The sequence below is a fragment of the Aedes aegypti genome, chromosome 2, assembly GCF_002204515.2.
Source record: "Aedes aegypti strain LVP_AGWG chromosome 2, AaegL5.0 Primary Assembly, whole genome shotgun sequence".
NCBI classification, from domain to species: Eukaryota; Metazoa; Arthropoda; class Insecta; order Diptera; family Culicidae; genus Aedes; species Aedes aegypti.
In genome coordinates this window covers 225,441,717-225,467,658 of record NC_035108.1, presented here as the reverse complement: position 1 = coordinate 225,467,658, position 25,942 = coordinate 225,441,717, and the positions used below count along the sequence as shown (strand labels likewise).

General features: G+C 37.3%; 1 protein-coding gene across 14 annotated transcripts in view; it reads left to right on the top strand.

The window, feature by feature from the left end:
- Window positions 1-25,942, top strand: part of LOC5574827 (coiled-coil domain-containing protein AGAP005037) — a 302,411-nt gene that overhangs the window by 238,852 nt on the left and 37,617 nt on the right. For all 14 annotated transcript variants that reach the window (XM_021844163.1, XM_021844162.1, XM_021844160.1 and 11 more), the window contains 2 exons: window positions 5,157-5,339; window positions 5,875-5,971. In XM_021844163.1, the coding sequence (XP_021699855.1) occupies window positions 5,157-5,339; window positions 5,875-5,971 (280 nt within the window). The remainder of the gene's footprint in view (window positions 1-5,156; window positions 5,340-5,874; window positions 5,972-25,942) is intronic.

The window sequence follows — 25,942 nt, the reverse complement described above, 5'->3', positions numbered from 1 at the left end:
CTAAGAAAAGTGGTTTGATTTTAACAAGAATCAATTCAAAATAAACAAATACATTTGTTGATTCTACCAAGTTTTTGGTTTTGATTATGGTGCTAATGTTGTTTCTTACATTTCAATTATTATTATTGACTGAACCATTATTTCATGCATTATTATTTATTGAAGGTTTCATAACATACATAATTTACCAAATAATCATGATTATAAATATCTGATGTCTTGCTATATACCGTAGGCCGATGTTATTTGCGCGCCGGCAGAGATGTTTTTGGCCTAGTTTTGTTAATGTTCTCCATCTTGAAATGAGATTTCATTATATTTTTAAACAGCACATCTAAATAAGTGATAGAAAATCTGTCTTACCACAGGAGTTAAAAAATAAAATGGGAGAAACCGCAGCCACACCTTGTTCTTCGCTATATGATTTTTCACCTTAATTTGACAGCGAAGATTTTACCTGGATCTTTAAAAAAACTTACTGGTTGAATGTGATGCAATGAAAAATAAATAATGAAGTTACCTCCATGAATTAAAGAGTTTCGCTGAAAACAAACTAAAGCGCTTCGCAAAAATAAAGATGTCTGGAATTATAGAGGATAATACTGAGCTGACCGATCACAAAGATCGCAGAAACAACATATAAAGTTGGTTCATCACAAACTAAAATTTTAGTTGTTTTTGGTTCCAATAAAATTTTAGCTTGATTCGATGTATTGTTTTGTTTGATACAACTCATTATTCTATTTTGAAAATAATAATTAATCGGAGGAACAAACTACCTAAATATAAGTAAAAGTAAACCAGTAGTTTGTAGAAATTAACTAAACATTTAGTTTGAAACGACTATAATAAATGTTATAACAACATAAAGATTTTACATTGAAACAGCCTACCAAACTAATTAGTTTCCAACAAAGCGATGAGTTTGGAACAATAAATTTTGGATTGAAAATAAGATCGCGTTTCGTGGTCAGCCGAATGTCGGCTGATGGTTATTTAATTCCCGGAAGTTTCCTCGTGAATTTCAGTGTTTTACCATTGCAAGTGGCCATACTTTATTATATTTGATATAATTGATGAAACGTCGAGTTGAAAATGCATTCTCAAGTGATGGTTGTCGCGTGTGTTGTAGCTCGGAATATCTTTCCAGTTTAATGTTAAGTTCAAACGGGAAATAGTGATATTAGGAGAATTCTTTAGATAAAAGATACAATTAGTCGCTTTTCGTTAAAAGCATTGGGAATCGAAAAGGTTTCCCGCTGCCGACCGGAGGGTGGAAAAATCCTGCGAATGATCGGGTACCTCATGTGCTACCAAGGTGATGGTGTGTTGGTTGACATTTGGAGGATTGCTTCTTTATATAAATGTGGTGGGTTGCTGTGATTAATGAGTAAGACGAGGGGATAGTGTTCGTTTTGTGAAAATTTAAAATTGTGTTTGCTAGAAAACCCTACTAGAATATGTCAATATTCTGATATCAATTTGCTGCTGAATAGTGCTACTGCTGTCGCTTGTGGATACATGATGAGCTGCAACTTTGGTGAGAAGTTTCCAATTTATTCTTTTCATTCAACATTGTAAATTTGGGATTTTACATACATTTATCCTATATCGCATAAATGAAAGAGGGATCAGATTTACTTTTCTTTTCGTTTCAGAGAGCGAGTAAAGGCGCTTAAGCCAAGGCTTCATGGCCAGGGCATACGGAAGAAATACCTGTGTCCCATCCCAAGGAAAGAAGTCCAAACAGCAATGGAGTGTGCATTAATTATTTTAGCTACGCCACTTCCAACAATTTTACATTTTCCCTCTAAATGAAACGGTTGGTACGGTTGTCCCCGTTTCTTCTCTTGTAAAATTGAAAATTTTTCGCTCATCATGTTAATCATTCGTGAATAATCTGATGGTCGTGATTTTTTTAATTATCTTCAAACCCAAGTCTGCACAGTAGGCCTGGCCATTTTAATATTTGTAACATATTACCCATATGCTGCAAACATTAATGTCGACAAGAAAATACAGGAATTATTTCCAGTATTTCCAGGATGCTTTTCAATACTGGCTGTGCAAGCACTTAGATTAGATTAGATTAGATAAATTTTGGATTGGAAATAACAAAATTGTCAGTTTGATATTCAACAACAATTTTGGCAGGCGTCATCAAAACACGATGCGCTTACATAATGAAAAAAAGTAATACAAAATCGGGCTGTCCTGGGCCAACACTGTGTGCTTTTCTTTTCTTTTTTTATTTAGGGATTTTCTGCCGTAGGCAAGTTCATCCCCGATAACACACTGTGTGTTATTTCCACACATCTTGAAAAGTGGATTTTTTGTTGATTGTTGCTTAATTTCCCAAAACTTCACGACGGACAGGCACAGTATTGTGGAGCTTCTCTATGTGTCATATTTCATGTCCCCTCAGTTATGGATCAGCATATTTAATTGCCAAGCTCGTGAATAATCTTTAAGTTTGTAGAAAAAATAAACTTTAATTAGAAACGCACGAATCGTATTGCTTCAAATTGAAGCTTTGTTCAGTAAACTATTTTTGGTGTAATATTTACTCAGAATTGCATAAAAATAAAAACAATCTATTAGTTTCTCAAAATACTATTTTGGATGAATTTTAATATCATGGATAAAATTGTGACATATTATGGATCAGTGATCAAGTGATTTTCAAATAAATTGTATTGCAGTGATTTGGCGAAAGTTAACTATGCGTCACATTTTATTGCAAAGCGCTTTTTTTATGAACAGTAGGGAAAGGAATTAGGAATGGTTCAATAAATAATACCTGGAGCTGCTTTTCAGAAAAGCCGCTTTGACCATTCAACCATGACAATTGTCCTTTGTTTTCAAACATATTTGATCTCTAAATAAGTCGCTGCTCTGATTATAATTTTGTAAAGATTCTTTCGATGGTACTACACTGTAATTGAAACACTAACTGTTTTCACTCTACACCAAGCCTTTCACTCATTTGTATTTGTTAAAATGATAAATTTACTCTGTAAGTATTGCATCCATAGTGCTTTTGCCTGAAAATTTCAAATCCATTGGCAGAAATATATAGAGTAACTCTATGTTCAATAATTGTGGAAGTGCTTATAAGGTAATTAAGCTGAGAAATAGGCTCTACTCCAGTTGAGACGTAACATCAAAAAGAAGAAGAATATAACAAAAAGTATTAAAATAATAATTAATTTGCACCGGTTTACGTAACCAAAATTTGTCTAGCCTTGATATACCCTTTTACAATTTTTCTTAAAAAGATTCTACCATGTTCCGAATTGGTGCGAACGGATGTGTTGAAAATTGATCTGTCACGATTTTATTGTCTCCGCGAATTATTAGATTCGGCTGGCGGAGTTTTTCAAAAAAGTGTCTATAACTGAAATAAGTCACTTTGTACCGCACGCGTTCTGCTGCGCAGTGCTTCGTTGAAGCCCAAGCAGAAAAATGCCGAAGTTTTTTTTCTCGTTTTAGTTTGCTCGCGCTCTGAGTGCAATCGAGTTCAGGTTTGGGCCGGAGTGATAGTTTGCATTTGTGAAATGGACATGCTAATAAAAGTAGCTTACAGTTGCTCAGCCAAGGATGGATGATTAATTTGGTGAGCTCGTTTAATGCTTGTTTTTAAAAGTACAATATACTATGAAACGTATTTTTATCATCACAACTGTGGGAATGTTACTGAAATGAATTGATTTATCGAAATATGAACAATACATTAACATGAAAACCCCCGATATTGCTATGATCCCTCCGCACTAACAAAACTCCTTTTCATAATACCATAAAGATGCAGAGGTGATCTCGGTCTCTAGTAACAATGGATGTCAAACTAACATTCCTTACCTTCCTCAATGATCGTAATGCCGTTATTAACTTTCTAATGTTTGGAGTCTTCGAAAGTGTACATTGAAGATGGAAAACTACTCCCAAGCTAAATCTCTTGGTTCCTTGTGCAACTTCGAATATTTTGGTCAATCACGGAGTAGCAACTACGAATTGTACGGTCATCAATGCTTATGCTCAAAAAATTCTGCCATGCTTTGATTTTCTTCTGCTAAAAATTGTTTTTTTTTTTAACAATAAAATGATGATTTTTGCTTTTGATACGGTTTACGTCAGGAAGGATATAATCAGTTTAAGGAGAAGATGAATCGAAGCCAAAGTTCAAATTTTCAAGAGCACGGATCTGGAGAACCAAAAATCCATTTAAGCTGAACAATCAATCGATTGGTCAGTAGCTGGTGGTGACCAATCGTTTAGGTTTTCAGCTCAAACGGATGTTTGGTTCTCCAGATCCGTGCTCGTGAAAATTTGAACTTTGGCTTCGATTCCTCTTCACCTTAAATACCAATTCAGATAATACAGTCAACCTTTCATGAAATTGCAAAAAATATTTTCTGCAGTTTCTCATCGTAATAGGCTGATTTTCATCACGCCAATCTGTCATGAAACGGCCTACTTTCCTGCACTGAAGTATGTAGTGCGGGAATAGTCATTATGGAACTGAAACCAGTGCTGTAATGATTCATTACACAACGCTATTTCATTACGCAATTGTTTTGAGTTGCGTAATGAATCATTACACAACCATTTTTCAGAAATTGTAAAATAATGGTGAATGCATTCCCATTTTATTTCTGATACCCTCAAGTGGTCTTCTACGAAATTGCAAAAAATGTTGTACGTAACTCGTTGCAGAACTCGATTTTTACAGCACTCGTCATAATTATCCTACTCGGCAAGCCTCGTAGGATAAATTTACGACTCGTGCTGTAAAAATCATCATTCTGCTACTTGTTTCGTAATCTACTAGTACGCAACTCGTGCAGAACTCGATTTTTACAACACTCGTCGTAATTATCCAACTCAGCAAGCCTCGTTGGATTGTGAGTTTCTACAACATGCTAAAAAACAACGTCTTTTCCCTTCAGAATCTAGTGCTAGAGGTAGTAAAGCTAATCCAAGCTCTTCAAATTATGGTGATTAATGTTTTGAATTGAGTCAGAAGATCAATCCATTGAATAGAACGTGTTTATTTTTTACACCGTGAACTAATCTCGTCATAATTGAATGAAATAGAAAGATGTCCCACATTCCTGAGGTTAACACAATTTTTTCTCGTTTCTTATTCATTTTAGTAAAACTGTCGCAGAATTGAAGTTGCGATTTCCCAGGTTACAACAAGATCTGCGTACATTCCTCACTATCGATATGGAAAGAATTTGCCGAGAAGAAAATTTCCTGAAGGAAGAACCGGAGCGATTGGAGTCAGCATTGAGGAGGTGTAAGAAGTTAACAGGCACGTTAGTTACACTTAAAAGGTATGTATATTTAATATTTAAAGAGATTTTTGCTGATATTTTTTGATTTTTACTGCGAATTCAAATGGAGGTGGCCAATAGTCTAACGCACATGGCTATGAACAATAGATTTATTCCTGGTTTACAAATGTGGGTGCTGGAGACCACAGCCAAAAAACTTTGTCGATATTATAGACTAGACTTAAAGATAATTTCCATCATAGCACTCTTTGTTAAAGTTCCGGCTATATATTTAGCTTTTATCACAAGCTATTAGTTTCAAGCCGCTTTACAATCCTCATAAAATATCTACTCATGGAGGTTTCACTGTAAATCATGTGGAAATTTGAAATAATTACAAAAAAGGGTAATAGAAGCAGGCAATACGTAGAGAAGAAAAAGACGTTTATTCTCAACTCTAATGCCCTCTGCAGAGATTTTTTTACCAGTTCTGGAGAAGATGTTTTTTCTTTTTTTGACCGGAACAGCATACCAGTACAGCATACTAGAGTAGAATAGAATGATGATTTTGCATTAATCGATTTGAATTTTTTAGGCTTGCAAGTGTGCAGGAACAACGATTGCCCATTCCTGAACCATTCTTGTCAGAGGAACCGGTGAGAGCATCTGAAGGGCCACCAAATCCCAACAAGGTAAGTTATATTTATTTATCCTTCTCCTGTTTTGCTATGAATGTTTACTTTAAATGAATTAATATGCCTGGAAAATTACGATTAAATAAGCATGATGTTGAGGAGAAATAAATATGAATCAATGGTTGGCACCATTGATTATGTTTACGGAAATTTTCAAGGCAATAAAATAATTCATAAAGCTGTAATTAATTCGCTATGTTTTTGAAACAGTAATTTACATTAAGGGGCTATTCCTATTGTTATTTCATTAGAATTTTTGTTTCATGGACAACTAATGTATACCATCAATATTCGTACAATTGAACAGAAAAGAAAGGCAAAACAAGTTTATCTTGCAAAAACGATAAAGTGGTTACAAAGTTCTATTAATTTTAATGAATTTGATGGTTCTATTGAATCATATGGTTGACCATTTATTAAGAACTATGGAAACGTCATGTGGGAACTAAATTATATAATGGGACCACTGCCAATAACTGCATATTTGTCACATTTGACATTTATGACAATTTTGAGTTAATACTGTGGAAAGTCATCAAATCATAAATATTTTCGATTCGAAAAAAATACCAAGTTGTTTTGTCACATTGATAATTGTAACCGAATAACAGAAACACTAATATTGTACTTGGGCCTCAGATTGCAGTCGCAAGATGATTCTACCCCATTATCACGAATGCCATTCCTCCGAATGCCATCACCCCGAATTCCATATCCAAGAATGACCCATTACCCCGAATTCCGAAATAAAAGGGGAATGTCATTCAAGGTAATTTTACATTCGAGGGAATAGCATTCGGGGTAATGGTATATTTGGGGTAGTGGCATTATTTATCAAAAACTTCAATTTTAAATATACATGTTGTCAGTTTTATATTTTTTAAAACAAGTTGAGGCTCATAGCTCGTGATTATAAATTCTATTTTGTTTTTCAGCAGTTTAAGCATGTTTTAAAAAATGTTTTATGCGATCTTTAGATTTAGCTTATGTGGGGTAACATTAATCACTTTCTAAAATCATGACCCCTAGAGCCAAATATGAAAGCCAAATTCTTACAAATCATTTAATTTTTCAATTATTTTAAAATTAAAAATACCTTGAACTGTTGAATACGCCTAAAGGTAGACAATCTCCTAAGGAAATTCTGAGTTCTTCAGAGTAATTCGTGAATTTTGCTGACTTGAAAACTCCTCTAAAAATCATTGTTTCGAAAAGTTGAAAAAAATACGTGTAAACCAAGCTCAATTTTCACAAAAACCCTCACTTTTGTTTGCTCTTGAATATAAGAAACAGAAGCCTCATTCATGCATTGAAAATTTTCCTCCTACAAATGTTTATTCTAGCTTTTCACTATGAGGGACATTCCTATCAATGTTGCCCCATTGATCAATGTTACCCCGTTTTACGGTACTCCATTTCCTTAATGCCTACTTTTGTCGATTGTTACAAATATGCAATTATGGGACCAGTTAGGATCTGGGATAATTTTTCGCTTTTCTATCGAACCTCCATGGAACCGGTGCTACATAAGTCAATTTGATTTTTCTACTAGTCCAGGTCACTTTTAGCAGATTTTGCATTTTGAGCGATTTTTTCACCATATATTTGTTGATGGCCTTACATTTCGTAGCAGCTCTTCTAACAGTTTTGTACCAATCGCTTTGTTTCTGAGCGACTTTGTTGTACAAAATTTACCCTAGGTCAGAAATTACGTACAATATAAATATGAAACAATGTATTTATTAAAGGCGATATGATTATTGATCAGACTATCATTTATTTTAATGCAAATTTTTAGCTCAATCGATTTTAGTTGTGATCGATTTGAAAATTTTGACCAGACAAATTTTTATATTTATGATAAAACAAGTATAAGTAAAACAAATTTTGCTCATCTAAATATATGTAGATTTTAAATAAGTAAATCTGAGAACACAAAATTTTTATTTAAATTGAAAATATCTGCAAAGGTATGATCAGTGTTGGGAAAAACTCAATTTCTCATAATTCACGCTTGAGATTTTTCATGCTTGAGTTGTCAATCACGCACCTCAGCAGTCAAAAAATCATCGATGAGTTGGCTCACCTTTTTGAATCATTGTCCGTATTTCCACAGTTTACTCACACACGGCAATAATTTCTTGTTAGTCTGGAAAAATTATAGTGATCCTTTCTAACGTAAACAACAATATTCGAGTTTCACGAGTTTTTGACGGGTTTTGCGACTGAATCATTTTTTACAGTTTGAGTTGATTGAGTGATTTTGCATCAAAATCTCAAGCGTGAGATTTGCGAAGCAGATCTCTAATGAGTTTGCGCATTGATTGAGATTTGAGTGTGAGTCTAACAACACTGGATATGATTTCGTTATGTTGCCTAATCTACCGTGAATCGCAAGTCAGTCCCATCTGCATTTTCGTCAAAATTGAGTTGAGTCCGCACATCAGTCCCACTACAGATTTCCACACTGTGTAAAACAAAAATGAACCATGTTTTGACCATCTTTATATTTTTTTCAGAAAGATATCGTAATGAAAAGCAAATTGTGAAAGTTTCATTAAGATTTGAACATGTTCCAATCCTCTGGATTTTTTTTAATATTCGTATGAAAAACGAGTTGGGAAACTTCACAGCCCATTTTCTCAATGCCTACTTTTTACAGATGGGACTCACTTGCTATTCACGGCAGTAATGCAAAGAGAAAATATAGTGATTGTTTAAGAATTTTTCCTCTTTTATTTTTGTGAAATGTACTCCAACGAAGCCGAATAAAATAATAAAAAAACAGTTCATGTGAAACATCCTAGATACAATGTGCTTGAACCCATCATGGTAAAGCATTTTGATAAAAACATCTTTTTTGTCTCAAGCTCCAAAATACCGCTATTCACTAAATTCGGAGTCGCTAAATCTATTGCCATTTTCGTAAATGTCATAGGAACGTCTGGTTTGTGAGATATTATTGATTGTTGAAAATGCATTATTTATCAATTTCAGTCAACTTGCTCGCAAGTTTATCAGCTTGTGAGCTGATTTTAGTGCTTACTTTCTTACAAAAATCAGTATATAGGTACCTACTGCTGAATACGAATCATATATATTTTTGTAGCTAAAACGAAACTTTTTGATAATTTGGGAAAGTATTGTATTTGGCCACGTAAAGGAAGTGATGAATTTTTTATAGAGGCTGCAAGCGTGTTATAAAATTAGATTAAATCGATATGACATAAGGAAACTTCAATCTAACTATGTTTCATACCAAAGTTTAAGTACTTATTTAGATGCTCAGTGGATTGATTTACATTTAATAAATCATAGTTTAAATTTCTATCAAATATCAACAACCTTAGTATTTTATACAACTTTGATGACCTGTACTGCCGTGAATCGCAAGTCAGTCCCATCTGCATTTTGGAAACTAAATATTGTCAATAATTAGAAGGGTCTTTGTAGGAGGTGGCCCCAGGGGAGCAGATAGTGATGCATCTGACGACGGTGTTTGCGCTTCAAGAACGAGTAGTGTGTTAAATTCTTTATATTCTCTATGATATTCTCAAATAAATTCCCGACCCAATTCATGCAACCCAACTTAACACAATATGAATCTTATTTTTAATAGAATTCGGTTCAAGGTTTTCTTCCATTTAATCACTTTAATGTTGTGTAACATGGTTTTACAACTTAAAGACACTTGATCTTGCGCAACTCATTTTTTCATCTCATAAATGAACAGCAGCCAAATCTGCAAAACGCAACAAAATCCTTCCGTTTTTACATTTATTCAATTCCATTTTGAAGCTCAAACAACAACAATCGTTAAAATGACAAAAGTTTGCTGCGGGTAACTTCTTTTGACATCGCTCTGAGTCAGAAGAGAATTATTTCATTCGAAATATTTCTTCGCTACAATTACGCAAAATCGCACGGTCCGCAGCTTTAAGTGAATACCCCTAATATGTTTTGTTCGGAAAAATTACGAAAAAACACCAAGTCAAATTGTCCCATCATGAAAAGTAACCGCATATCAGTCCCACCACAGATTTTCGCACCGTGTAACCCAAAAATGAAGCGTCCTTTGATCATCTTTTTATTTTTCTCGGAAAGATATCGTAGTGATAAGCAAATTGTGAAAGTTTCATTAAGATTTGAAGATGTTCCAATTTTCTAGAAATTTTTGAATATTCGTATGAAAAACGAGTTCAGAAACTTCACAGCTCATTTTCTCAATGACTACTTTTTACAGATGGGACTGACTTGCGATTCACGGCAGTGTTACACATTACAGTAATGCCCTTCTACGCCTAAGTCCCATGTTCTATGCAAATATGCGGGACAAATATGCGTAGCATGGCAGTGTAGCAAAAAATTGTGACGTGCTGGAGCTTTTCTGACAACCCCAAATTTAGTAGAGACACATTATTTGATCTTAGAGACACGCGAAGAGGTTTTTTTCCGCGTGCGATTAATACACTCCCGTGCAAAAGTTTGGGTTCATCTTATAGAAAACAAACAAAAATGTTTTATCCATATCTCTGGGATTGCAAGCCTAATTGTAACTCTCTATGGCTCATTTGAAAGGCAATTAATTAATCTCACAATGACAAAAAAAAAGCTCCAGAATAACCGCCTTAGTACAGGGACAGATCTTCTATGAGTTTGGATCCAAGTTTCAAATAAATTTCAGTAATAACTACTATATGTATGTTAGTAACTGCTAGAAGATTAACCTTTCAGTCGTCGCGCGGTTGACCACCGCCAGAAGCATCACGCTGATCTTGTGTACGTAAAGCGAGGTATTTTCACCTATGTTGTACAAAATACAACAGCGCGACTACTGAAGTGTTAAACAGCTCATCCTCTTTAGGCAGCGTCCATTTATTACGTAACGCTAAAAATGGAAATTTTCGAGAAACGTTATTTAATAACAATTTTATTAGTAAATTCCACACCTACTTGAACTGCTTCAGCCATAGTGGTAATTTTGAACATTGCATCAGTCATTTGATCAGTCAGTCATTTACTGACATGTTACCAGAAGTAGGAACTGTTTCTGGTGATATTCAGTTGGGATTTTCCGATACAAATAAAAGTTACCTGCGGCGGCAAAAGCAGGGGTATTTCCATTTGATTTGAATCAATTCGAACGATTACCCAGTAAACACACCATAGTATATAATAGGATATAAGAGTACAAATGTGGAGGCGATATACGTACATGCGCCATAAGGCTGCATGCAATATGTACGTATATCGCCTCCACATTTGTACTCTTATATCCTATTATATACTATGGTGTGTTTACTGGGTAACCATAGTAAGAAAAGGGGAGGAACTGAAAATTTCATGTGACAACATTGGTATATTTCTCGGGTATTTCCATTCAAATTGAAAAGACTCGAAAAGGCCACCCGACGCAAAAAAAAAATAGCTTGTGAATGAGCATGATTATAATTTACCTGAAGGGCATGATTATTAAGCAAGTGGTCGGTAACTGGAAAATGATCATTGTTGGAAATTCTGCCTAGGTAATTCCGGCTACGAAAAACGTTGCCGTTCATCTGCCTGCTGAGAGCCTCAACGATTCGTTTGCGTGAAGGGCAATCCCGAAAGTTAGACTTATGATTGTCCCGTAATTGGCGCATACATTTTGATATCATCCTTTACAAGACAGACGTCCTTAAAAGAACCTTCGCAAATCAGGCATTTATCATCCATGCGACAATGTTTGGTACCATAATCCCACTTTTAGCACCGACGGCAGTGAGTGGGTTTCTGAACATTTCCTCCATGTTTCTGGAAATGTTCCCATGTCACACGGACATCGAAAATAAGTCTTGCATTTTCTTAAGCTTAAATATTATTCAGATCACTTTTGCTAAAGTGAACTAAATAATATTCTTTCCAACGGATGCCATATTGGATTTTCTTTAACATAATGATTACTTGGACTGGGGAAAATCCAAGTAAATCATTTATTCCTTCTTTTGATCTCTTCAGGTGACTTATAGTAACTTGAGAAACCTTTTAAGACGACCTTGAACAAACGCACAGTTTTGTCGTCATTAGTAAAATATGTGTGCTTCTTCTCTTCAAGATTCAAGTTCGCGATCTTCAGGAGTTTCCGGCAAAACGCGACAGCCCTCTTTCTTTACGATTTGGAAGGAAACCTTGATTCTCCTAATGGAGTTTAAGATCTCCTGCTTAAATCCTCAGAATAACTGTCTTAAAATTTGGAATAATTGACCACAATTTATAGCACTCTTTTTTTCCTTCACTTGTATTAATAAGCCTGGGCTAGAGACTGCTTCGATTTGATGTTCCAAACATCGAACTGCAATTATCAACATTAAGCATTTCACCATTAGAAGAAAGCTCACATTCCGGAGAAACTGCTTTTTTCCATTTTTGCCACGTTTTGTGATAGTTTTAAAATCCACTGTTTGGAAGGAAGTTGTAAATTCGCTTATGTTTGTAACCATGTTCAGTGAATATATTTTAAATAATGGTGAATGCATTCCGATATAATTTGTGATACCCTCAAGTGGTCTTCTACGAAATTGCAAAAAATGTTGTACGTAACTCGTTGCAGAACTCTTTTTTTTCTTTTTTTTTTTTTAATTTCTTTATTAGTATCATTCCAAACATTACATTCATTTCTTATATCTAGGTGTTCTGTGTTATTAGACAACACTATCATCCTAATTTGGTAAAACAAATTTAAGATTTTATTAACATTTTGTTAACAACATATAACATTTCATTTGCCGTAGCAGTTCAGATTTTTTACAGGTGAGTTGATTTCACCTGCTTATAAGAGAAAAAAAAAACGCTTTAAATATACTTAACCTAACTTAACCTAAACATATAACGCATTTATCGTGGCAATAGAAGATTGTAACGATTTTTGCCTGAAATTATTTATTATTTTATTTGACATTTGTTCCAATGTTTCAACATTGGATATTCTATGTAACTCATTGGTACTATACCAGGGAGGAAGCTTTAGAATCATTTTCAAAATTTTATTTTGAATTCTCTGCAGAGCTTTCTTCCTGGTATTACAACAGCTAGTCCATATTGGTACAGCATACAACATGGCTGGCCTGAAAATTTGTTTGAATATCAAAAGCTTATTCTTAAGACAAAGTTTTGATTTTCTGTTAATAAGGGGATAAAGACATTTTACATATTTATTACATTTGGCTTGAATGCCCTCAATGTGATTTTTGAAAGTTAAATTCTTATCAAGCATGAGCCCTAGATACTTAACTTCATCTGACCAATTTATTGGAATCCCTCTCATCGTGACAACATGTCTACTTGAAGGTTTCAAATAAAGAGCTTTTGGTTTATGTGGGAAAATTATTAGTTGAGTTTTGGAAGCATTAGGAGAAATCTTCCATTTTTTCAAGTATGAAGAAAAAATATCCAAACTTTTTTGCAATCGACTACAGATGACACGCAGGCTTCGACCTTTGGCGGAGAGGCCTGTGTCATCCGCAAACAAAGATTTTTGACATCCCTGAGGTAACTCAGGTAAGTCAGATGTGAAAATATTGTATAATATTGGTCCCAAAATGCTGCCTTGAGGAACACCAGCTCTTACAGGAAGTCTTTCAGATCTGGAGTTCTGATAATTAACCTGAAGTGTACGATTTGACAGATAACTTTGAATTATTCTAACAATGTATGTTGGAAAATTAAAGTTTTTTAATTTTACAATCAAACCTTCATGCCAAACACTGTCGAATGCTTTTTCTATGTCTAGAAGAGCAAGACCAGTAGAATAGCCTTCAGATTTGTTGGAACGGATCAAATTTGTTACACGTAAAAGTTGATGAGTGGTCGAATGTCCATGGCGGAATCCGAACTGTTCATTGGCAAAAATTGAATTTTCGTTGATGTGGGCCATCATTCTGTTCAAAATAACCTTTTCAAAAAGTTTACTGATGGAGGAAAGCAAAGTGATCTGACGATAGCTAGAAGCTTCTGCAGGATTTTTGTCTGGTTTTAAAATTGGAACAACCTTAGCATTTTTCCATTTGTCAGGAAAATATGCTAATTGAAAACATTTGTTAAATATATCAACTAGAAATGATAAGCTACTTTCTGGAAGTTTCTTGATGAGGATGTAGAAAATTCCATCATCGCCAGGAGCTTTCATATTTTTAAATTTTTTATTAATAGTTCTCACTTCTTCCAAATCAGTCTCCCAGGCATTTTCGAAAACGTTCTCTTGATTAAGAATATTTTCGAACTCCTGAGTAACTTCATTTTCAATTGGACTAGTAAGTCCTAAATTAAAATTGTGCGCACTTTCAAACTGCATAGCAAGTTTTTGAGCTTTTTCGCAATTAGTTAGTAATAATTTGTTTTCCTCTTTCAATGCCGGTATAGGCTTCTGAGGTTTTTTCAAGATTTTAGATAATTTCCAAAAGGGCTTAGAGCCCTTAGGGTCCAATTGAGAAATTTTATTTTCAAAATTTTTGTTTCTTAATTGAGCAAAACGCTTTTTGATTTCTTTCTGCAAATCCTGCCATATAATTTTCATAGCAGGATCGCGAGTGCGTTGAAATTGCCTTCTCCTCACGTTTTTAAGATGAATCAAGAGTTTAAGATCATCGTCTATAATCACGGATTCAAATTTTACTTCACATTTTGGAATTGCAATGCTTCTGGCTTCAACAATGGAATTTGTTAAAGTTTCAAGAGCATTGTCAATATCAAGTTTAGTTTCTAAAGAAATGTTAACATCAAGATTAGAGTCAACATACGTTTTATATATATTCCAGTCGGCTCGTAAATAATTGAAAGTGGAGAATCGCTTCTTGGGATATTTGAAATGTAACAGGGACATGATCAGAATCAAAATCAGCATGAGTAACTAATTGGCTACAAAGATGACTAGAGTCGGTTAAGACCAAGTCAATCGTAGATGGAAAAACATGTAGGGCTATCAGGGTATTGAATTGAGAAATATCCTGAAGAGCACTCATCAAATAAAATTCTGCCGTTGGAATTACTTTGAGAATTATTCCATGACCGATGTTTGGCATTAAAGTCACCAATGACAAAAAAATTTGATTTATTGCGAGTCAATTTTCGCAAGTCAGTTTGGAGCAAATTAACTTGCTGTCCAGAGCATTGAAAAGGCAAATAGGCAGCTATGAAAGTATATTTACCAAACTGTGTTTCAACACAAACACCTAAAGTTTCAAAAACTTTAGTTTCAAATGACGAAAACAGTTGATGTTTTATACGCCTATGAATGATGATTGCAACTCCCCCACATGCCCCATCAAGTCGATCATTACGATAAACAAAAAAGTTAGGATCTCTTTTGAGTTTAGATCCAGGTTTTAAATACGTTTCGGTAATAACTGCTATATGCACGTTATTAACCGTAAGAAAATTAAACAGCTCGTCCTCTTTACCATTCAGAGAACGAGCATTCCAATTTAAAATATTTAAATTATTATTTGGATCCATTAGAAAAACGTAATCCAATAACAATTTGATTTGTAAATTTTACGCCTACTTGGACTGCTTCAGTCATAGTGGTGGCTTTGAACATTGCATCAATCATTAAATTCAATTGTTCAGTTAGAAAATTAAAATCAGAGGCAGACATGTCATGTGATTTCCCATTAGAATTTCCGGTAGACGAAGAAGCGGAATTACCTGTGGCGGTAGGGTTTTTTCCATTTGATTTGAAACAAGTAGAATGGGTACCCATGGATCGAACAGGGGAGGAGTTCAAATTTCCTGCTACGATATCTGCAAAGGATTTACCGTGGGTAGATACATTCTAAATTGAAAGATTCGAACGGCTACCCGACGGATTAAAATTAGTTTGTGAATGAGCATGGTTATGATCTTCCTGATGGGTATGATTCATGATCAAGCGATCGTTAACTGAAAAATGAGCATTGTTCGATACTCTACCAGGCAAATTGCGGAAACGACCGTTATCGTAACGGATATTATCTTTCATCTGCCTGGCACGAGCCTCAATTACCCTTTTGCGTGATGGGCATTCCCAAAAGTTAGCTTTATGCCCTTGCAATTGGCGCATTCAAACTTTCTGGTATCTTCTTTCACAGGACAGACGTCCTTAGCGTGAGAAGAACCTCCGCAAATCATGCATTTAGCATCCATGCGACAGTTTTTTGTACCATGACCCCACTTTTGGCACCGACGGCACTGAGTAGGGTTCTGGTAATTTCCTCCAGGTTTCTGGAAATGTTCCCATGTCACACGGACATCGAACATAAGTTTTGCTTTTTCTAAAGCTTCAATATTATTTAGTTCTTTTTTGTTAAAGTGAACTAAATAATATTCTTGAGAAAGCCCTTTCCGAACAATGCCAGATTGGGTTCTCTTTTTCATAATGATTACTTGGACTGGGGAAAATCCAAGTAAATCATTTATTCCATTTTTGATCTCTTCAGGTGACTTATAGTCACTTGAAAGACCTTTCAAGACAACTTTGAACAAACGTTCAGTTTTGTCGTCATAAGTAAAATATTTGTGCTTCTTCTCTTCAAGATGTCTGAGAAGAAGTTCACGATCTTTAAGAGTTTCCGGCAAAACGCGACAGTCTCCTTTCTTTGCGATTTGAAAGGAAACCTTGATTCCCCTAATGGAGTTCAAGATCTCCTGCCTAAATCCCCCAAATTCGGAACAACTGACCACGATAGGCGGCACTCTTTGCTTCCTCACTTGAATCAAAGAGCCTGGGCTAGAGGCTGCTTCGATTTGGTGTTCGGAAAATTTGTGTAGAGCATCGAACTGATTGCTCATTTCGATACAATTATTCATTTCACCCTTGGAAGAAACTTCGCATTCCGGGGAAGCGTCCTTTCTTCCATTCTTGCCACGTGTAGTGACAGTTTTAAAACCCACTTTTTTGGAAGGAAGTAGTGAATTCAGAGATTCACCCTTCCTTTTGTTAGTTGTTGATACCATGTTTAGTTAATAAACGAGAAAGACGTGACCTTCGAGAGGTTTTTTCCCAAGACGGTGTCCAAGAAGGATTACCACCGCTAGCTTTCGCCAACGGGTCCAACGAAAAATCGAAGGCACGGGTCCAAACAAGGATCGTAAAGGGATCAATAGTAGAAAAAATAGTACTGAAAAGTACTGTTTTAGTAGCACTGAAAAGTACCGTTTTTAATTTTAGCACTGAAAAGTACTGTTTATGTAGCACTGAAAAGTACTGATTTATTGCTTTAGGTAGTTTTTTAAGAAAACTTCCAAGAGCAGAGAGAATTCGTGTACGCACAGCACGAAGGTACGATGCGCACTGGCCGTCGTTGCAGAACTCGATTTTTACAGCACTCGTCGTAATTATCGTAGTCGGCAAGCCTCGTAGGATAAATATACGACTCGTGCTGTATAAATCATCATTCTGACACTTATTCCGTAAACTACTACAATGCAGCTTTATAAATGCAAATAATCTTGATCAGAAATGCTCAATCTGTAGGTCAATTCTGCGAAAATGATGGTATACAATTTTTGTTCATTGATATCTAGCCATTTTATGTTCCTTTTGTCATTATACTAGCATCCCATAAAATCATGATATAAATTATTTTCATCCTGTTAGTATCATCCACTGGATTGTAGTTAATAAAATATTACTAATTCAACCGCACCATTATAAACAAAATTCGATGACTTTGATGATTTTGATTACTTTGGTTACAAACTGTCTACAGTGACTTGATTTTTTGTTCTGCAGTAGTGTTATATACTTTCTGCTAGTTTCGTTGTGTTATGATGTATTTCCTTCTCGTTTTGTTTGTTTGGTTGTACACGTGGTTTTGATGACTAGTGTTGCGTTGCCAATTATATTACGTTTGGGTACACTGATGAGTATAATATGCATTTAATTGATTGATCTGGCGACTTTGAACACAAAGATAATATTTGAATAATTGTGTTATATTTAGTGTGTTTGCAGTAACATTCTATTAGACTATCAAAATCAAAGTCGTCAAACTCATCAGGATGCCCATTTGTTCATATCGTTAAATTTGTTAATGTAATGCATAATTGAGTCTAGTCGTCAAATTGATCTTCCCAGCAGTTACGATACCATAATGAGCACATTATTCGATCAAATTCGTTGAACATTTTTGCAATCTTTTCAAAAATGTGTAATGTAAATATAAACTATATTTTAATTTACTGTACCATAAATTAGAAACATAAAATGTTTTCAAGCCTAGCATCGAAAAAATATGTACACATTTGTTGCAGTACAAATTTACAAGTTTGAGGATTATTATTGTAAGTTAAATGAAAACCTGTATTTTTGTAATTTATGTGGATTATATAGATGGGTGGATTGATGGAAGTCATAAAAACTATGTATAAAGTTAGACTCTGTCTCCAAAAATGTTCAAACCTTAAGGTGAAATAGCTTTGATTTTATTCAAGTACATTGTTCTACTACAAAACATTAAATGTATAAATCTCACGTAATAAGCTACAATTTCTATTTTAACTTCATGCACTTGTAGAAATTTAAAATGAGAACGCAGGATTAGTTAGTTTACTATTTTTCTCGTTTAATTTCTTTAGTAAATTGGTTATATTTTGTACAAACAGTCAACTGTTAATGAACGCAAATTGCCTGTTAGGTCTGCAATTAAAAAAAAAAAAAAAATCAAAAATGAAGTATTGCTGAAATGACCCTATCTACCACGAGGTCATCAGCCGCCTCTTGCAAACAGTTCCGAATATATGTTTGAGGAATCCGATTAATGAAACGAAAAATTTTAAGATAATGTATTAGCGAACCGTGTCGTCATGGAAGTCACCCGTAAAATAACAATAGTTTGCTCTTTCATTTTTATTGGACAAACAATGTAAACAAACAGCCACAAGATTGGGTTGTATTTTGGTTCTCATGTGCACATATGTACCAGTTATCGCCATAGTGAATGTAATATAATTTTTAACATATTGTAAATTCGGTCATTCAATAGAAAATGCAATTCTCCGAAAATGGATTGTTCTCGGTATAGATGCATGATAGCCTTCTTCGGGAATAGGGCACATTAGAGTGCATCTCGATTAGGACTGTTCAAAATAGGAAAAAACGTTTGAAAATCCAATCTCTCATATCTTCCTTACCATCCTTACCATAAAAATAATATTCTGTGAATTTTCAGCTTTTTCGGTGGCCGAAGACGATATTTATGAGTTGTTTTGCTATTATTTAGCTTCATATGGGGTTATAGCCGTAGGGGCCTTCCTTAGCCGAATGGTTAGAGTCCGCGGCTACAGAGCAAAGCCATGCTGAAGGTATCTGGGTTCGATTCCCGGTCGGTCCAGGATCTTTTCGTAAAGGAAATTCCCTTGACTTCCCTGGGCGAAGAGTATAATCGTACCTGCCACGCGATATACGAATGCAAAAATGGCAACTTGGGCAAAGAAAGCTCTCAGTTAATAACTGTGGAAGTGCTCATAAGAACACTAAGCTGAGAAGCAGGCTCTGTCCAAGTGAGGACGTGTTGCCAAGATAAAGAAGAAGATGAAGATGGAGTTATAGCCCGGCGAACATGTAAAAAAAATCTCAAACAAAATTAGCTCAAATGAGATTTTTTTTCTTCAGGTTCAGAGAATGATTTTTCACTATGGGTGATAAGTTTGTACCGTAATCCGGGGGCAAATTGATCACTGGGATGAATTTGATCAGGTCGGTACCAAAAAACATTTCCTTCTAAGGATGCTGAAGGTTTCATTGGCACAACACATATTCCATGATTTCTAGATTATAGATGTCTAATGATGATTTTGAACTATTTCATTTTTATTAGGGTCAGTTTTGCATAGAAATATTCACAGTTTTTGAAGGTGTAAGCAATACACTAGACGCGGTAAATGGCTGGGCATGGCGTACCATTGGTACCTCGCGTACCTGCAGGAATAAAATAGACCCCTTTGTGCGGTCCTTAGCCTCTTGCCCAGCAACTCCTATCCCTACCTCCTCGTGGTACTGGCCGGGGTACGAGTAACCTTGGGGAAGATCGGGTAACCAACCCCCGGTGGGAACTTTGGTCGTATGCTGACAGGGAAGGGGGGGTTTGCTTTTGCAAACCTGGAGCGTCTGTACTCCACGTTAGGAGCGGCTCACAACAGCGTCTGTTCCCCATGTCAGGGGCGGCTGATCATCGTCCGAGTGCCAGAGAAGGACTCTAAGCTAAACTGCGCACTATGGCCCTCCGAACATTTAGGGGAAATGGTCCTCCAGAAATCTAGGGGGTTGGTGTCAGGCCCTGCAAGCCAACCGTAAAAACACATCAGCACAGGAACGTCAACGAGAGAATACGGACCGGAACAATCGGCAAAGACCACAGCGACGAAAATGGACTAGCGATTGGAAACTCGGTACGTGGAACTGCAAATCTCTCAACTTCATTGGAAGTACTCGCATACTCTCCGATGTACTGAAGAACCACGGTTTCGGCATCGTAGCGCTGCAGGAGGTGTGCTGGACAGGAGCATTGGTGCGAACGTTTAGAGGTAATCATACCATCTACCAGAGCTGCGGCAACACACGCGAGCTGGGAACAGCTTTCATAGTGATGGGTGATATGCAAAGGCGCGTGATCGGGTGGTGGCCGATCAATGAACGAATGTGCAAGTTAAGAATTAAAGGCCGATTCTTTAACTTCAGCATAATCAACGTGCATAGCCCACACTCCGGAAGCACTGATGATGACAAGGACGCATTTTACGCGCAGCTCGAACGCGAGTACGACCGCTGCCCAAGCCACGACGTCAAGATCATCATAGGAGATCTAAACGCTCAGGTTGGCCAGGAGGAGGAATTCAGACCGACGATTGGAAAGTTCAGCGCCCACCGGCTGACGAACGAGAACGGCCTACGACTGATAGATTTTGCCGCCTCCAAGAATATGGCCATTCGTAGCACCTATTTCCAGCACAGCCTCCCGTATCGGTACACCTGGAGATCACCTCAGCAGACAGAATCGCAAATCGACCACGTTTTGATCGATGGACGGCACTTCTCCGACATAACCGACGTCAGAATCTATCGTGGCGCCAACATTGACTCCGACCACTACCTGGTGATGGTGAAACTGCGCCCAAAACTATCCGTCATCAACAATGTACGGTACCGACGCCCGCCCCGGTACAATCTCGAGCGGCTGAAACAACCGGATGTCGCCAATGCGTACGCGCAGCATCTTGAGGCAGCGTTGCCGGATGAGGGCGAGCTCGATAGGGCCCCTCTTGAGGACTGCTGGAGGACAGTCAAAGCAGCCATTAACGACGCTGCCGAAAGCATTGTCGGATATGTGGAACGGAGCTCAAGAAACGATTGGTTCGACGAGGAGTGCCAGGAGGTTTTAGAGGAGAAGAATGCAGCGCGGGCTGCAATGCTGCAGCATGGTACGCGGCAAAACGTGGAACGATACAGACTGAAGCGGAAACAGCAAACCCGCCTATTCCGGGACAAAAAGCGCCGCCTGGAAGAGGTGGAATGCCAAGAGATGGAGTTGCTGTACCGTTCTCAAGAAACGCGGAAGTTCTATCAGAAGCTCAACACATCCCGCAAAGGCTTCGTGCCGCGAGCTGAGATGTGCCGGGATAAGGATGGGAGCATCTTGACGGACGGACGCGAGGTGATCGAAAGGTGGAAGCAGCACTACGATGAACACCTGAATGGCGCAGAGAACACAGGCACAGAAGGTCAGGACAGCGAAGGCGATGGCTACGTCAGCACAGCGGACAGCGGAAATCAACCAGCTCCCACGATGGGGGAAGTTAAGGATGCCATTCAACAGCTCAAGAACAACAAAGCCGCTGGCAAGGATGGTATCGGAGCCGAACTCATCAAGATGGGCCCGGACAGGTTGGCCGCTTGTCTGCATCGGCTGATAGTCAGAATCTGGGAAACGAAACAGCTACCGGAGGAGTGGAAGCAAGGCGTTATATGCCCTATCTACAAAAAGGGCGACAAACTGGAGTGTGAAAATTATCGTGCAATCACCATCCTAAACGCCGCCTATAAAGTGCTATCCCAGATTCTCTTCCGTCGTCTATCACCTATAGCAAACGAGTTCGTGGGAAGTTATCAAGCAGGTTTCATCGACGGCCGCTCGACAACGGACCAGATCTTTTCCGTGCGGCAAATCCTCCAGAAATGCCGTGAGTACCAGGTCCCTACGCACCATTTGTTCATCGATTTCAAGGCGGCATACGATAGTATCGACCGCATAGAGCTATGGAAAATCATGGACGAGAACAGCTTTCCCGGGAAGCTCACAAGATTGATCAGAGCAACGATGGACGGTGTGCAAAACTGCGTGAAGATCTCGGGCGAACACTCCAGTTCGTTCGAGTCTCGGCGGGGACTACGACAGGGCGACGGACTTTCGTGCCTGTTGTTCAATATTGCGCTTGAAGGTGTCATGCGGAGAGCCGGACTTAATAGTCGAGGCACGATTTTCACGAGATCCGGACAATTTGTTTGCTTCGCGGACGACATGGATATTATTGGGAGAAAATTTGAAACGGTGGCAGATTTGTTCACCCGCCTGAAACGCGAAGCAACAAGAGTCGGGCTAATGGTGAATGCGTCGAAAACAAAGTACATGCTGGTTGGCGGAACTGAGCGCGACAGGGCCCGCCTAGGAAGCAGTGTTACGATAGACGGGGATACCTTCGAGGTGGTGGACGAGTTCGTCTATCTCGGATCCTTGTTGACGGCTGACAACAATGTTAGTCGGGAAATACGAAGGCGCATCATCAGCGGAAGTCGTGCCTACTATGGGCCCAGAAGAAACTGCGGTCAAGAAAGATTCACCCCCGCACCAAATGCACGATGTACAAAACGCTCATAAGACCGGTAGTCCTCTATGGGCATGAGGCGTGGACTATGCTCGAGGAGGACTTGCAAGCTCTTGGGGTTTTCGAACGCCGAGTGCTAAGGACGATCTTCGGCGGCGTGCAGGAGAACGGCGTGTGGCGGCGAAGGATGAACCACGAGCTCGCCCAACTCTACGGCGAACCCAGTATCGTGAAGGTAGCTAAAGCTGGAAGGATACGCTGGGCAGGGCATGTTGCAAGAATGCCGGACAACAACCCTGTAAAGATGGTGTTCGCCACGAATCCGGTCGGAACAAGAAGGCGTGGGGCGCAGCGAGCTAGGTGGATTGACCAGGTACACCAGGACCTGGAGAGCGTGGGTCACAGTCGAGAATGGAGAGAAGCGGCCATGAATCGAGGGAACTGGCGAAATATTGTTGGCGAGGCTTTATCAAGATAATTGATGTAAAGCCAAATAAGAAAGAAGAAGCAATACACTTGGAAATGTCTGTGCCAAACAATCCACTGGTGCAATGCCTACATGTTAACTTTGAGTATTTAAAATGATGTGTAAGCTCAAGTATGAACTACTGAACTTATTTTTGATATCATACAGCACATCAAGTATAGTTTTTTGCTCATAAAACCTATTAATCTCGAATAATGTGCTAATTTCAAGGGAAATTGCCTACATTTTGGCGTATTAGGCAGATTTTCAAAGTTTAATTTTGCAATAAACTGATCAAATACTCGAGTTATAAGAATTTTAACATCATTTTCAGATTCAGTAGACCCAAATTTAATATTATGAAAATTTATTGGCTTTTATCGGTGAATGCAATACTGTACTCAGAGTGAAAGGGAGTAACGAAAGTAATGAAATGACAAGATGGATAGAATCGCAAGCGAGCGACGAGAGAAATGAATAGAATTTGAAAATTTGTTTTTAACAGAGGGCCATATGTGTGAACAACACAATCGAAACGACAAATCGTTGCCTAACGTCCTGGTCTTGAACGGCTAGATGTTGTAGTGTTGGTCACTACTAACACTAGACAGGCAAAAATTTGTCGCCTCGACCTGTTAACTATATTGTTCGGCGTATATAACAGTTCTATCGATCGTTGGCATATTTTTCGGAGATTGATACGAAATGACGTTACTTATTGGATTTTTCGCGTCTAATCTCGCATACCCCTAATTTGCCCAAGTGATCCTATTCGAACTGACGTTAAATTTCTTTGCCAAATTGATTCTACATTTATAAGGTTTAATCAACGCATGACTTTAATATTATGAAAATTTATTGGCTTTTATCGGTGAATGCAATACTGTACTCAGAGTGAAAGGGAGTAACGAAAGTAATGAAATGACAAGATGGATAGAATCGCAAGCGAGCGACGAGAGAAATGAATAGAAGTTGAAAATTTGTTTTTAATTATTATTCATTATTATTATTATTATTATTATTATTATTATTATTATTATTATTATTATCATTATTATCATTATTCATTATTTAATTAATATTCATTTCTCTCGTCGCTCGCTTGCGATTCTATCCATCTTGTCATTTCATTACTTTCGTTACTCCCTTTCACTCTGAGTACAGTATTGCATTCACCGATAAAAGCCAATAAATTTTCATAATATTAAAGTCATGCGGTGATTAAACCTTATAAATGTAGAATCAATTTGGCAAAGAAATTTAACGTCAGTTCGAATAGGATCACTTGGGCAAATTAGGGGTATGCGAGATTAGACGCGAAAAATCCAATAAGTAACGTCATTTCGTATCAATCTCCGAAAAATATGCCAACGATCGATAGAACTGTTATATACGCCGAACAATATAGTTAACAGGTCGAGGCGACAAATTTTTGCCTGTCTAGTGTTAGTAGTGACCAACACTACAACATCTAGCCGTTCAAGACCAGGACGTTAGGCAACGATTTGTCGTTTCGATTGTGTTGTTCACACATATGGCCCTCTGTTAAAAACAAATTTTCAACTTCTATTCATTTCTCTCGTCGCTCGCTTGCGATTCTATCCATCTTGTCATTTCATTACTTTCGTTACTCCCTTTCACTCTGAGTACAGTATTGCATTCACCGATAAAAGCCAATAAATTTTCATAATACAGTGGGATTCCGTTTTTGGCATGCTCCGTTTTTGGCATGCTCCATTTTTGGCACCCCCCGATTTTGGCAACAAAATGGATCCGTTTTTGGCAACATTTTTGAATACCATAAAAATTTGTAATATTTTGTAAATATTATCGTGTCTGTTGCTTTATTTATCTGAATGGCAGGTAAAATATGCACCGATTACATTCTAGAGCTCTATTTTCGTCGATATTCCTCCAAATATCATTAACTACTAAGAGCTCCCGTACGTGCTAATTTACTTCAGAATGGTCATTGGTCATGCATTTGCAGCGTTTCATGAGGCTATTAATCTCCACCAGCATCTCAACTAGAAATTAATATCTAAGGCATTCATACTGAGTGACCAGCCCACTAAGTCTGCCAGTTGGTGATACACTAAAAAACACTTCTCTTCAGTAGATGAAAAAAAACCGAATTTAGTACGCGTATCTGTCAAAGGATACAAACTCTAGTGGAATTAAATGGTATAGTACTAAATTCGGTTTTTTTCATCTACTTATAGGTATTCTACTAAACAGCTCGAAGATTTATTAACTTCTCTTCAGATTTGGAACAGCTTGTTTGAACAAAACACAAGCACATAAGGGCAACAAAAAGTCTATGACTCACACTTTAAATTTTGTCTCACCTTTTTAGCTCACTGTCCTTATTATTATGGAGTTACACACATTGCGTATGAAGAACAAACCGCAGTAATAGATGCGAAAACAGCAAAATGTCGTGCTCGTAATTTTTGAGGAATTTCATTTAATAAATTGCGTTATTCTAGTGAATTGCAGAAGTGTCATATAATCCATAAAAAAGTATATTTTACTATATTGTATATTATTTTTTAAGAATTCCAATGTTCCATTCAATACCGACACCAAAACGAATGCAAACACAGTCCAAACTAAACTTTATTCTCAAAAAAATCATTGAAGCGTGCGATAAAAACGATTGAGAGTAT